Source organism: Melanotaenia boesemani, chromosome 18, assembly GCF_017639745.1.
Source record: "Melanotaenia boesemani isolate fMelBoe1 chromosome 18, fMelBoe1.pri, whole genome shotgun sequence".
NCBI lineage: Eukaryota > Metazoa > Chordata > Actinopteri > Atheriniformes > Melanotaeniidae > Melanotaenia > Melanotaenia boesemani.
The window spans coordinates 2,902,782-2,915,821 of NC_055699.1; the positions used below are offsets into that span (position 1 = coordinate 2,902,782).

The 13,040-nt window shown below is 38.0% G+C and overlaps 1 protein-coding gene across 2 annotated transcripts in view; it reads right to left on the bottom strand.

Moving 5' to 3' along the window:
- Positions 1 to 11,468, bottom strand: part of myo3a (myosin IIIA) — a 70,083-nt gene extending 58,615 nt beyond the window's left edge. For both annotated transcript variants that reach the window (XM_041969094.1, XM_041969095.1), the window contains exons 1-2: positions 11,439 to 11,468; positions 2,495 to 2,678 (exon numbers count right to left, since the gene is read on the bottom strand). In XM_041969094.1, coding sequence (XP_041825028.1) covers positions 2,495 to 2,678; positions 11,439 to 11,464 — 210 coding nt within the window. In that variant the 5' untranslated portion in view covers positions 11,465 to 11,468. The remainder of the gene's footprint in view (positions 1 to 2,494; positions 2,679 to 11,438) is intronic.
- Between the last annotated feature and the right edge of the window lie 1,572 nt (positions 11,469 to 13,040).

Sequence of the window (13,040 nt, forward strand, 5' to 3'; positions counted from 1 at the left end):
CTCATACCAAGTACAATATATTTAACTGGTGAAAAAGTCTGTATTTGGAGTCTGAAGGGGTTGGACGATGGCATGACACGCGACTTCCAAGTGGAAAAATTAGATAATGAATGAATGAATGAATGAATGAGAGTTGAGCTCAGAAAAGCATCTTAGCTTACAATAACATATCACAAACAAATCAATGTACATTTGGTACCTTTTGGTATCCTTTACTGGATTACTGGCTATCCAAACCCCAGGCTATATACACAAAATGTGTTTGACATACAAACCAGACATCCCTGTAAGACATAAACCAAGCAAAGGTTTGGGCACTCCTCATCTTAAACATGAATGAGGAGATGTGTCCCAAAGTTTGACTAGTACTGTACATGTGGACATAAACACAGATATCATGTCCTAAGTGGAGGAGTTCAGGTACCTCTGGGTTTTGTTCATGAGTGGGGCAAGAATAAGTTGGGAAATCAACAGGCAGATTAGGGGCAGCATCCAGGCTTCGAACCAACCTGTCGTGATGAATAAAGACCTGGGCCAAAAGGTGAGCTTTCAGGCAACCAGACAATCTATGTTCCTATCCTCACCTATGGTCACAAGCTATAGGTGGTGGTCAAAAGACCAAGACCGCAGACACAAGCAGACAAAATGAGTTTTCTCCACAGTTCCAGTTTTCCACATACAGTTAAAAAAAACTGTACATTTATGATGTTTTCCTTATTATTCTACATGCATCTTGTTGTTAAGTTAATGATTAGGGCTAAGACTTTTAAATATTTATAAATCAATCCTATTTCACTTGCGCACCATCCAAAGAAAGCACCCTGGAGGGATACTTTACCACCAATTTACACCAATCTCCAGCACTGTGGCACTACTATGTATTGGACAACAACTGTTTTCTGGTTGTATGTTACAGCACCACTGTCAGGTCAGGTCAGGTCAGGTCAGGTCAGGTTTATTTATATAACACATTTCCAACAGGTCACGCTGCCCAGTGCTTTACAAACCAAAACTAAAATACTCTGATTATTACAGATAGGTCTGGTTTTTCCACATTATTTATTATAGTCCGCATTCAGCTGTAACATTTTTTTATATTTTATATTTATTTATAAAACCTTTAAAAAAAAAAACTGTCTCCTCCTCATGTTATGACAGTGAAACTGATTTGTGCCTCACAGATAAGGAGGTTTTTAGAGGGGCTGCATGATGAGCTAATGTAATATATAAAACTGAAATCTAAAAAAATCTTACATTTGAGTCCAATTTTAACACTACGATGGTTGAGAAGTGCAAAACACATTTACCTTAAAATAAAATTTAAAAAAAATTATTTATGTTTTAATTACAACAAATTTATATTTCATAAAGCACATTTGAAATTTGAAAACAAATTTACATTTTAGCAAACATATTCACAAAATATTAACACTTGTGTAAATGCCGAAACAACTCTGTAAGTGGCAAGACACAGATAAAAATCCCAAAACCAATAAAATAAAAACGATGGCTCTTAACAGAAAGGGACTGTCCTAACTACTGACACCGCATTGACCTCATCTTGTAGGTCAAACAGTTATATAGTTCAGCTACACCAGCAGTGGTTCTTTGAGAACTGTCTGCACGAAGAACAAAAAGAACCGCTGACTTCCTGCATGTGGCTGAGCTACGAGTCATTTCTTTGTACTATAAGAGGAGGTCATCGTCGCGTAACTTCCAGTATTTAGGACATTCACTTTCCATTAAGAACCGTCTTTTGTTCATTTGTTTTGGGAATGAAATCTGTGTTTTGCCTCTTGTAGATTTGTCTAAGAGTTTAATATTTGTTTCATAAAATGTAAATTTGTTCTCAAATTTGCAAATGTGTTTTATGAAATATAAATTTGTTTTTGTTTTTTTATGTTGTTTGTTTTTTTCATTTGTTAATGTGTTTTTAAAATATAAATGTGTTTTGCACCTTTCAGCCACCATATAACACTCCAGTTATTAATTTCCTTTTTTGTTGTTGTTGTTCTTTTCAACTGACTTCTTTTTCTCTGCAGCTGCACAATTTTGTTATGCACTGATAGGAATTATCATTAGAAAACATGGTTATAATACACTCCAAATAGTTCAACAGTTAAATAGTTTTGTTAAAGAACAATTTATTGCAGAAAGCATTGCCGGCATTTTCCACTTTGCTATGGCGATGCGTCATGTGTTTAACCTGCTCAGGAAACCGTCACATCCCAAAACAGTGCTGCAAGCTCCTGAGTTGGGAGTGAAAATGGCTTACACATGTTTTCTAGCAAGTTTAAAACCTGATTTTCCCCGATCAGCTTTCAGTTTGTTAGCGTTTAAATATTTATTTATTAACAAGGGCAGTAGCAAGTCCCCTTTGTGCCATCACTGATAGCAGACTACAACAGCACAGAGTGAGGGTCAAACACATGTTGTAGTCTTTTTCTTTTCAAACTCAGCAGGAGTTCACTCACAGTGGACTAACACAACTTACATGGATGGGATCCAGTATCTTCACAGCGGCTTTGCTTCCATCAGTTTTGTTGAGCACCTTGTAGACTTTCCCGTACGTCCCCTTACCGATTGTTTCAATGATTTCCCAGGTGTCGGTAGGATCCGGAAAGTTGTCAAAGACAATTGATTTTCCTGATTGCGGAAACATATTCAGGAGAGATCTCCTAAAAAATGGGGAGGAAAATAGAGATGGTTACAGTTACAAAAGAAGAAGATGTCAAACAGAGTGCCATGCCAATACTGTCAATAATCCAGAACTTATTTGAGATACCAGTAATCATCTCAGGTGCAAGTAGATAATGTACAATGTTTAAAAGAAGTGAAATGACAAGTCAGCTATATTAACATAAAGATACTGAATGCGACAATCAAAACTACAGAATGTTAATCAGAATTCTAACACAGTTTGGATTAGATAAAAATAATGAACAAATAAAGGAAAATGCTGGTGAAGCTGCTACAACACCTTTAAGTATACATTTCATCTGTCCCTCAAGTGTGTCCGTTTCTTTCTTCGCGTGTTACAATTATCAACTACATTTCTAATAAAATCAATGTCTAAGCTGAATAAGATGAACTGAACTTACATTATCCTTCCAAAAAGAAGAGGGACATTTCGGAAAAACAATTAATCCATTTCTGTGTGAAAGGTAAGCGTGGAAGCAGTGGCAGGGAGGCCTGCCCTGCCCGTGACTGTAAACCACAGAGGAGGGGCTAACACAAGCTAATCTCACTAGCAATTCCCCTGCTCCAGGGCTGCCATTGGAAACCATCTCTAAGTGGTAGAAGCTGCAGTGGGATTAGTAGGAATTAGCCTGTGTTGCAGCATGAGCCTTTCCCCATATAGATGCCCATTCATATGAAAAGGAAAGCTGTTTACAGGCCTTGAGCATGAAGCAAAAGGCCATTCCTCTTTTTGTTATCAGTGGTTACTTCATGTTCAGAGAGGATTGTTACACAGGTGCTATCTTAGATTCATTCCCCAGCTGCAGTTTTATCTAAACTAATTATCATCAAGACTAATTATTTAAATAATTTTGTGTAAGTGTGAACAGACGAATGCACACAGCAAGATAAAGCCAGCAAACCCACACGTTATTTTGCAGACGTTATCAGTCATTGCCCATGCAGAGCAATTAGACCCCTATACATGGATCCTTGTGCAGGTAATTGTGCTGCTGTTAGCCTAATGTACAGTACCTAGTTAAATGTGGACACCCTCAATAATACATCACTGCCTCTGTATGTGTCAACACATGGCGATACATGAGACAGGAAGGCGAAACCTAAGGACTCACACTGGACACCTCCAAGAGGAGCACAGGCTGCTAGGAAATAACCCCTTAGAAGAGATAGTTGTGTGTCTGTATGCATTGAGTTATCTAATCTTGTGTGGCCTGGAGCTCCGGCTGGCTGTCACCTTTTATTAGTTGTGTAGGGATGTAGCATTACCCACAGCCTGTTTACAAGTGCATGTATAATGAACTTGCTATGCATGTATAGCTGAGGATGTATTCACCGAATGAACAGATGCCTCACTGTAGATTTTAAATACAAATGGCTCTAAAAGATAAGCATTGCTTAAATTGAATCCTGGGAATATTTTAAAAAGCACTTAGTGGAAACTCTTTGACCTGAGTGATGTGTAAGCAGACTTTTGGCTGCTTGAAGCTCATCTCTAGCACCGTTGAGTGGGTTAAGTTTTAGCTTAACCTTTACACAAGAACACAAGTTCTTCCTCACTATGTTTCTTACAAGGAAAAGACTCAATACTTTGATATATTTACCACAAGATTTCTAAAATAATACTGTCATCCAAATGGTTATGAATGTGACCATAAATATAAATAAGTAAATTTGAAATCAGTGAGTAACGTTATTTTTTCTCACATATAAACAGAAATTAAAACAAGTCTGCAGGATTCTTTTACAACAATAGAAGAGTTCAGGATTCAGGCAAAAGAAGAAAAGAAACTTGCTAAAAATTTATGGCAGAACACATCTGGCATAGCAGTACAATGGCTGTAGCAGCTAACAGAACCTCTTCACAAATTGATCTTAACCCACGCTACTCTACACAGACGGTGCAGATAACTCTTCTATTTCCAATTTCATTTGTACTAACCTCATGGACAGCAAGAAGCAAAGTGAACAAAGATAAACTTATAGTAAGACGAAGTATAGTTTTAGTGTTGGGAGTAAGACTTGACAAGAAGCACACACACTGTACAGTAGCAAATGCTTTGCCACTCCCACAGCTTGCAAATAAGAAACCCAAATGAAGTAGCCATGTTTACATTTATCAAGCTAAAGAAAAGATACACACCTTTTACAGCAAAGAAAGTCCAAATGTAGGGTTGTATTTGTTAGTATTAGTAGCATAAGACATAAAAAAGCCAAACATCATACTTACTACTCATCTTTAAGTGGCTCAACATGCTTTGGTATCGGTTGTGGATAAAAGCATAGGGTGCTCCTGTGAGGCCCAGCCATCTCTGTCATATTATACATTAAAAACAAGGAGCGCATACCATTGTTAGGCTCAAGTAATTAGTTTAAGTAATTGGTTTTAGCATGAGCTCATCTGGTAGCCAGCCGCCAATGAGTCTGATAGGGTCATAAATTAGCACGAAGAAGACAAGCTAACAACAGTTGAGTGCACTGACAGCAGCAATGAGCGAGTCAGGTGTAACAGGCCTTGACTGCACTGGGGCACGCCCAGCATCATTTAGCAGTGTCCCATTACACAGGCACCGCTGGGAAAAGAGCTGCTGGGAGGTCGAGCTGGAGCTGAACCGAGAGTTTAATACAGAGTGCTGGCATTACACTGCTCACTAAAAGGTTGATAAACCTGTCCCGCTCCTCACTGAATGATTTGTTTTAGTTGATCATGCAGTCTTTATGATGTTTACACTCAGGAAACTCTTCCACCTGGGAGACACGGCTTGTTGTTAGATTATAAATGTTGGTATTCACATACATATTCTTGGAATATTACTCCTGAAAGGGTCAAATTTTAAATTTAACAAGGAATCTTTTACATTTTGTACTAATTTTTGTATGTGGGGTGCATGTTGGTTAGCGCAGTCGGCTTATAACACTGAGGAGTTTGCGTGTTCTCCCTGTGTGTGTGTGTTCTATCCAGGGGTTCCAGTTTCCACATACAGTCCAAAAATACACAACTTATCTAAACTGACACAAGGATTGAGTGTGAGCATGCATTGTTGCATGTGTTGTTTGTCTTAGTGTTGGCCCCGTGATGGCTTGGTGACCTGTCCAAGTTGCCTCCTGCCTGGATAGGCTCCAACCCATCACCCTTACATTGAAAAACAGGTGTAGAAAAAAGATACACTTAATTTAAATGTTGCATATGACTAAACCACCTTGTATATAAAAGGGCTTTGGGATTTTTTTTTTCTTTTTTCCACCTGTGGCCCCGGAGCTGCAAGGGGCTCTCAGCACCTTCCACAATGGCTCTTAATATATGGCTAAAAATTAGCCATATATTTTATGACAGAACACAAATTACCAGGCAACCAATTTATCTAATTGGTTTTATTCATCACTGCCCCCTGTGATATTGTGTACATATATATTTGATTTGTATCCAACTAAAAACTTCCAGACAAAAAAGAAAAGCCCAAAATATCAGTTGGAGGAAGTAACATACTGCTTAATACAAAATACAAGTTTTAGATAGCTGGAATGTTGTCACATTAGCAATACAGGTAAAAAAAAAGCATAAATATTTTACACTAATGCAAACAGTGGTATTAAAAAAAAGACATTATGCAGGTACACCGACACCCTACAGTCAATATTCACTGTTACTGTCTTATTATATCAATGGATTGTCCGATATTTGCTGTTTTCTGTCTGCCCTTTTGGTTAATTTCATACATACGCCGGTAAAATGTGAAGCCTATGTCGAAGTGCAAAAAATTGCAGTTCCACCCTCATCCACTAGGGGCTCCAAAACAGAGCAAATCCCCATAGACTCCAATGTTAAAAAGACCAACTTCACAGCAGAAATAAACATGTTTAACCCTGGTACAAAAAAACATTTTAGGATTAATAGGTCAAGTTTACCTTCATGACAACTGTGAGGAGGGTGAATTTTTTTTCTAACTCATCCATTTGAATGTTATTTAATCTTGATATTCGGCATAATTAGGGGCGTGTTCTTTTGATTGACAGGTATCCAAAATCCGCGGCAAGCAGGGAGAGTGCAGCACAACCGCGGTTTGTAGCCGGCTAACAGGGCCTTAGCTTTAGCCCGCCTACCTCCGTTAGCTGGTTAGCTAGCGTTAGCTCCGGGTTTGCTCGGTTAGCTCTTAGCTATCGGCATCTCGGAGTTTGATGGGTGTCAATCATCCACCCCCACCTTCACAGCCCCCCTCTCAGCTCCACCTTTTTGCCCATTTTTGGATTTTCTGGGAATGACAACACACATGACGCTGCCAAGATGGCGACAGTGGGAACTGCCAAATGAGCTTCATTTCAGCTCTTTAGAAACTTACGAGTGACGTCACAGAGGCTCCGTCCATCTTTTATATACAGGCTATGGTTAAAACTAATGTTAGCAGGACTTGAATCTAGCCCCACTTAATGCTAAATGTTTTATATATTTATATAGCCCTTCTTAAGCTTTATTTAGGTTTTTATGTCTCATTGTGTCTCATTCTCACAAACACACATTTCTTATTATATATGCACAAAAAAATCCAATCATACAGTGAAAAAAATATAATTTAATCAGACTTTTCTTAAAAACTGACGGGACATCTGCTACACTTGCTTGTAGCAACGTTATCACCACCCGTGCTCAGTACCTCATGTTATGTTAAATGCTCACGTATTAATATTGAAGAAAAATTGCTCTTTATTAAACGTTTAACATCTAATGAAGACCAAACCAGAAGGAGGTCAATTAACTTTAACTTCAGTAAACTTTTTTTTTCTTTGTTTGTTCTCTCATGCAATCATAATTTTGGTACTTTGTCACAAGCAGTTCTAATTACACAATAAATAATTTGTTTTTTGTCCTTTAGTCTTCTGATTTGTTTTCATTAATAATACCTTTGATTTGACAAAATGTTGCCTTATTACCAGTCTCCCTGTGTATACATGAAAAGTGATTTCATGCAGCAATGACTCACTCTTTGCAAATTATTGATTCCGCTCAACCTGTCAAAAACTAATTGCAGTAGCAGGGAAGCTGATCATTTATCTTACAGACTAACAGATGGTACAATGATGATTTCCCTCTAAACACCCAGAAGCAAATCTGCATTATGTATCTGAATCAAATCAAGAAAGGCTTAAAAATGTATTTGGCTAATTATTGTTGGTGCAAATCAGTTTAACATTTTTATTTGAATATTGTCAGTGTATAAAAGTGTTCTTACAAATTTGAGTCAAGGGATGAAACCTAAAATAACTTAGTGTAACCATTTCATCAAGATGCTCTTAAGTGCTTGTAGTTCCAAATTATAGTAAATGTATAAATGATTTACAGAAATACCACAGCACCATATTTAATGCTGGTGATGAACAAATTACCAAAACATTGTGCAATCAGTGATTAACTCCCTGCATAACTTTATATTTAAGCTGCACTTACGGCTCATTTAAGGTTGATGTACTTTTCCCTTTTGGACATGGAATGTCTTATTGCATAGATTTTTCAATTTTGGAGAAAAGGTTAGAGACACTGGAAAGTAAAGACAGTGGCTTAAGGTGGATGTTTAAGTTAAACTGTCAATAACAAATACTGCAAGTAAAAAGGAGGGAAATGACCAGAAAATATGACAAGGTATTTTCAGAGAAAGAAGAAGAAAGTAGCTAAAACACAAGACAAAGATGCTATGCATTGATCATGCCATAAAGTCTATCAATGATTTTGCTTCAGGGAATGTGAGGGTGACAGTTGTAAATATGTGGAACGTGATGTCTCTGTCCATTGCGAACACTTCGTGAATCTTAGCTCCTTCTGTAACCCCCTTCCCCCACGGATGACCCTGCCGCTGTTCGTCTGGAAGGGACGACACATAATCAGCATGCCAACTTAAGTGTGGCCCCCTTAGGCTCATCCTCCAGGCTTTGGCAACTGCAGTGCTCCAACCTCATTTCCTGCTCTGCTGCTTTACAAATGGGTCCTGGACGCTGAACGCAAACCAACGATAGAGATGCACTGATGGCCATAATAGCTGTATGATTAGAGTGCACAGGGGTTCAGCTCAGTCTCTCCCTGCCTCCACCTCACTGCTCAATCCATTCTTATTCCCACTGTGTCGTAATCTGCTGTTTTGTCAAAGCTGAACAGGTGCCTTTTAGGACTCGCAAACATACTTTTTAAGTAAGACAAGGCAGGACATGCAATGATAATGTTGGACTGAGATGCTGAGCTTTCGCCCTTGAGAGTCCACTTTGAGTCCTGGTTTAAATAGCTATTTTCTTAACCTGAGACTCCCATGTACGACATGTTGTTTTGTTAAATCAGTGCTATGTAACATTCTGACCTTAAAAATGTGTGTTTCTTTCCAGCCTGGAGCATCACTTTGCAGTAGCATTTCGCTTTGCAGCACTGCACTAGTAACTAGATATCAACACTCTGGCTGTTTTCAATGAGCACTGAGGCTGATTCATCAAAGAACTGCAAGAGGAAAAGAGAGAAAGGGACAGAGCAAGAGATGAGACAAAAGTCAATATAAGACTGACTTTTACTCTCTGGAGAGAGCTCAGAGTAGACATAAGATGCAAGATAGATGCCGTATTAGCCGTCATAAGGGGGCACCAGACTGAGGTAGTCTGCCAAAGTTCAGCAGTGTGGCTTGAAGTTTAGACACCAAAGCTGGTTAAAACTGGATTTTTACGACGCCGCAGCATTGAAAGTGTCCTCATCGACGTCCTGAATGACATCCGTCTTGACACAGACAGTAGCAGAAGTTTAGTTGTGGTTCTGCTTGATTTCAGTGCTGCTTTTCACACAGTTGACCATCACGTCTTATTGGACCAATTGGAAAATAGAGCCCTTGAAAGACGGAGACTCCATCATATAATTTGATAACTAATGATCTACTCAAACACTGATGACACGCAGAGTTCTGAGGCTCTATTTTGGGTCCTATATTGTTCACCATATACATGCTTCCACCAGCTCAGATAACAGAAACATACTAAATATCTTACCATCATGATGCTAATGACAGCCAGCTCTTTATTATTGTCTCACCAGGGGACTCGTTATATACAAAGTTTCAGTGCATGCATTGGATGTGTCGGAATTTTATTCAGTTAAATAGAAATAAAACTGAAATAACTGTCTTTGGAGATGAGAGTCAAACTATCTGTGCCCAGTCTCAATGTTATAAACAACAGATCAATACAGAAATCTTGGTGTCATTTTGGATTCTTAGCTAAACTTTAACAGCATTTTAAAGCTATAACCAGCTCAGCCCTTTACCAGCTGAAGAATATCTCTAGAATAAGGGGACTGATAGTTCAGCATGATTCAGAAAAACCTGGTTGTGTATTTTTCCAGTAGGCTTGACTACTGTAATAAAGTTTTTAAAGATCTTTCTAAAAAAATTAAAAATCACTAAGAAAACTGCAACTAATCTAAAATGCTGCTGCTTGTGTGCTCACAAAGACCAAAATAGGGGAACATATGACTCTGGTTCTTCTTCTTGTTGTTTGCAAAATAATTTATTTAAAAACTTTGGTGCTGGTGTACAAGGTGTATATCTGATCTGCTGACAGCACATGAGCCACCGAGACATATGAGAGCATCTAGATTAAGTTTAAATTCTATCCTAAGAGTTAAAACTAAACAAGGACAATCAATATTTAGTTTTTATGCTTTGAATATCTGAAACAAACGAGCAGAAAACCTGAAGTTTGATCCAAATCTTTGTTCTTTTAAATTTGGTCTGCAAACTCTTTTATTTGTCATAGCTTTTAATTAAGATAGAGGGCTGTTCTTTTTCTTTTTGATAACATTTTCCTCACATTTGTTCACAGACACTGATGATGTTGATATTGATGATGTGTAACTCACTGCATGTACACTTTTGTCTGTTTCTTTAATGCCTTATGGATAAAATGTACTTTGCTGTTTACCATTGTGTTAGCAACAAAGTAGATGTGAAAATGTCACCATACTCACAGCACCGTCATGCCCACGTAGCCTCACAGAACCCATAACATCATGCAAGTGACATAAAATAAAATGCTGCACATATTTTAAGAAATACTTAAAATTTAGTATTATAGTATTATAAAGGAAAAACTTTCAGGTTTATCTATGTTATATAAGAGCTTCCTTGTGAGTATGACATCTTTACAAAACTCTCTTTCTACTAAATTTTACACATGAGATATTGGATGAAAACCCATGAGAACCAAGCTTAACGTGTGACATGTTACATAAGCGGCTAATAAGCTTAATATCCTGACAGGTAACCTATATACCTCCCCGCTGTACGCAGCCTCTTCTCTCAACACCATGAAAAATCATCCTCTGAGTGATGCAGCGTTAAGATATCTTGTCTAATAACACATGGTTACATGATCCAATAATCTTCCTCACATATACGTCCAGAGCCTTCATCTTTTCAGTTCATTGTACAAGAATTTTTACTGCTGCAAAGGTAAAAAAAAGATTTTAAAAATAGTTTATTCAGTGCTAATTATTATATATCTTGTGATGTATTATACCATTTTAAACAAGTAAATAAAAAACAGCTTTCACAAAAGCGTATATTTATACAACCCTGCTAATTATATCTGCTTTATTTGGACTGTGGTCATTGTTTATTTCTGAATAAAAATACTGAACTTTTTGAAGACATTGAACAAATAAACACACTCTAATACATAAAGTTTGATTTGTTTGGGTAAATTAAATGATTAAAATGTCTTACCTGAAATGAAAGCTGTTCTCAGACATGTTATCAACCCAGCTCTGCTGACAGATAATATGTGAAATGTGCTCAGATTTAAAAAAGTACAAGTGGTTGAGCACAATTATGTTGTTGAAAATGAAGTGTCACTGGACTGACATGAAGTCACTCAGCTTTGTCTCCTCTAGCCCACTCACTAAACTCTACTTTGTTATTATGGAGATCTCTGCATTGAGGTTTTATTTCAGGCTTTAATCAACATTTCACGGTCTATGAAAGCAAAGCAAACTTAGATTATTTAACTGACTATCATAATGACTTTTGACTTTGACTCTAGAATATTAATATCAATAAAAATAAAAAGATCAGCTACATTTTCTCATCTGCTGCCCTCACGGGCCATAACACACGATTATGTGCATGAACACAAACCCCTGCGCATTTAAACTATTCTGTGTTTTAGTGACACATTGTCTGAAGGACAGCCAGCTGACTTACTGATTGGTAGGGGTATTGATTAGCATTATCTCACACTCTTTATTTGTGGCATGTGCAAATCAATGTGAGCCTTATAGGGCTCCTGTACAGAGCATTTCCTGCTGGGTCCTGTCCCATTATTGCAAGGTCAATTCTATTTCAGATGACTTACACTCCATTGTGATATCCCACAACCCCATATTTTAAAGTCACACCGAGGCTAATTTCAATGTTCAGAAAAACTTGTAATCCCAATGCTTAGCCGTGTCCCTGCTTGCAAAAACAACATATACAAACAGTAAACCGTTGTCTTATGCACTGATTTTGTGGTCACATTCGAAAGCAGCAAGTGGAACAATGGCAGAGTGTCGGACACAATTAGGAAAAATCAGAGATCAGATTTAAGGAGGCACGCTCTGATTGTTGATGCCTCAGTGATGTAGATCAGTGGACGGCCGGCTGGGTCTGCAGCACCCGAGTCGACTCTGCCTGTGAAGACTGATTGAAAAAGGCTGCTGATGAGGCTTTTGTGTCTGTAGGTACGTGGTGTGAATGCCTGACAGGCTGGTGACTTGCGTCAATGACTGGCTGCCATTGTAGCAAAGCAGTGGGCCGTGACTTCCCCAGCTGCGTTATATAGGATATCATGAGCCTCTGAAATGAGTATTGGGATTGTGCAGTTGATAGAAAGATCATTAGGTAATCATTGCCACAACCATATACATGCATTATGCTCCATTTTGGCCTGCCCTTCTTCAGCTGACCCAACAACCTTGATCATTGTTGCTTTGTGTGTGTATTCTGGCACACTTACTGCTGCTTTCTTACAGGAGTCAAATGATTATCTTTTGCTATGTGGAGCTTCTCACCTTGTTTCTTGGTTATTTGAGCTGCAAAAACAAAATGTTTGTTTTTACTTTAATGCAGCACAGCTAATATGACAGTGGAGTTATAGGAATATCTAATGTGTCTTGGTTTGCATGTGATGTAAATGGATTAGTTGTGAGTTTCATGTATTTATAGCAGCCTTTGATTTATTAAAACAGAATTCTTATTTTGATCTGTATAATTGCAAACCTTAACATCAAGTTTATTTGAGACATTTGGTCACAGCATCCTTTGCAGCTCTGCAAATGTTGATTTGAT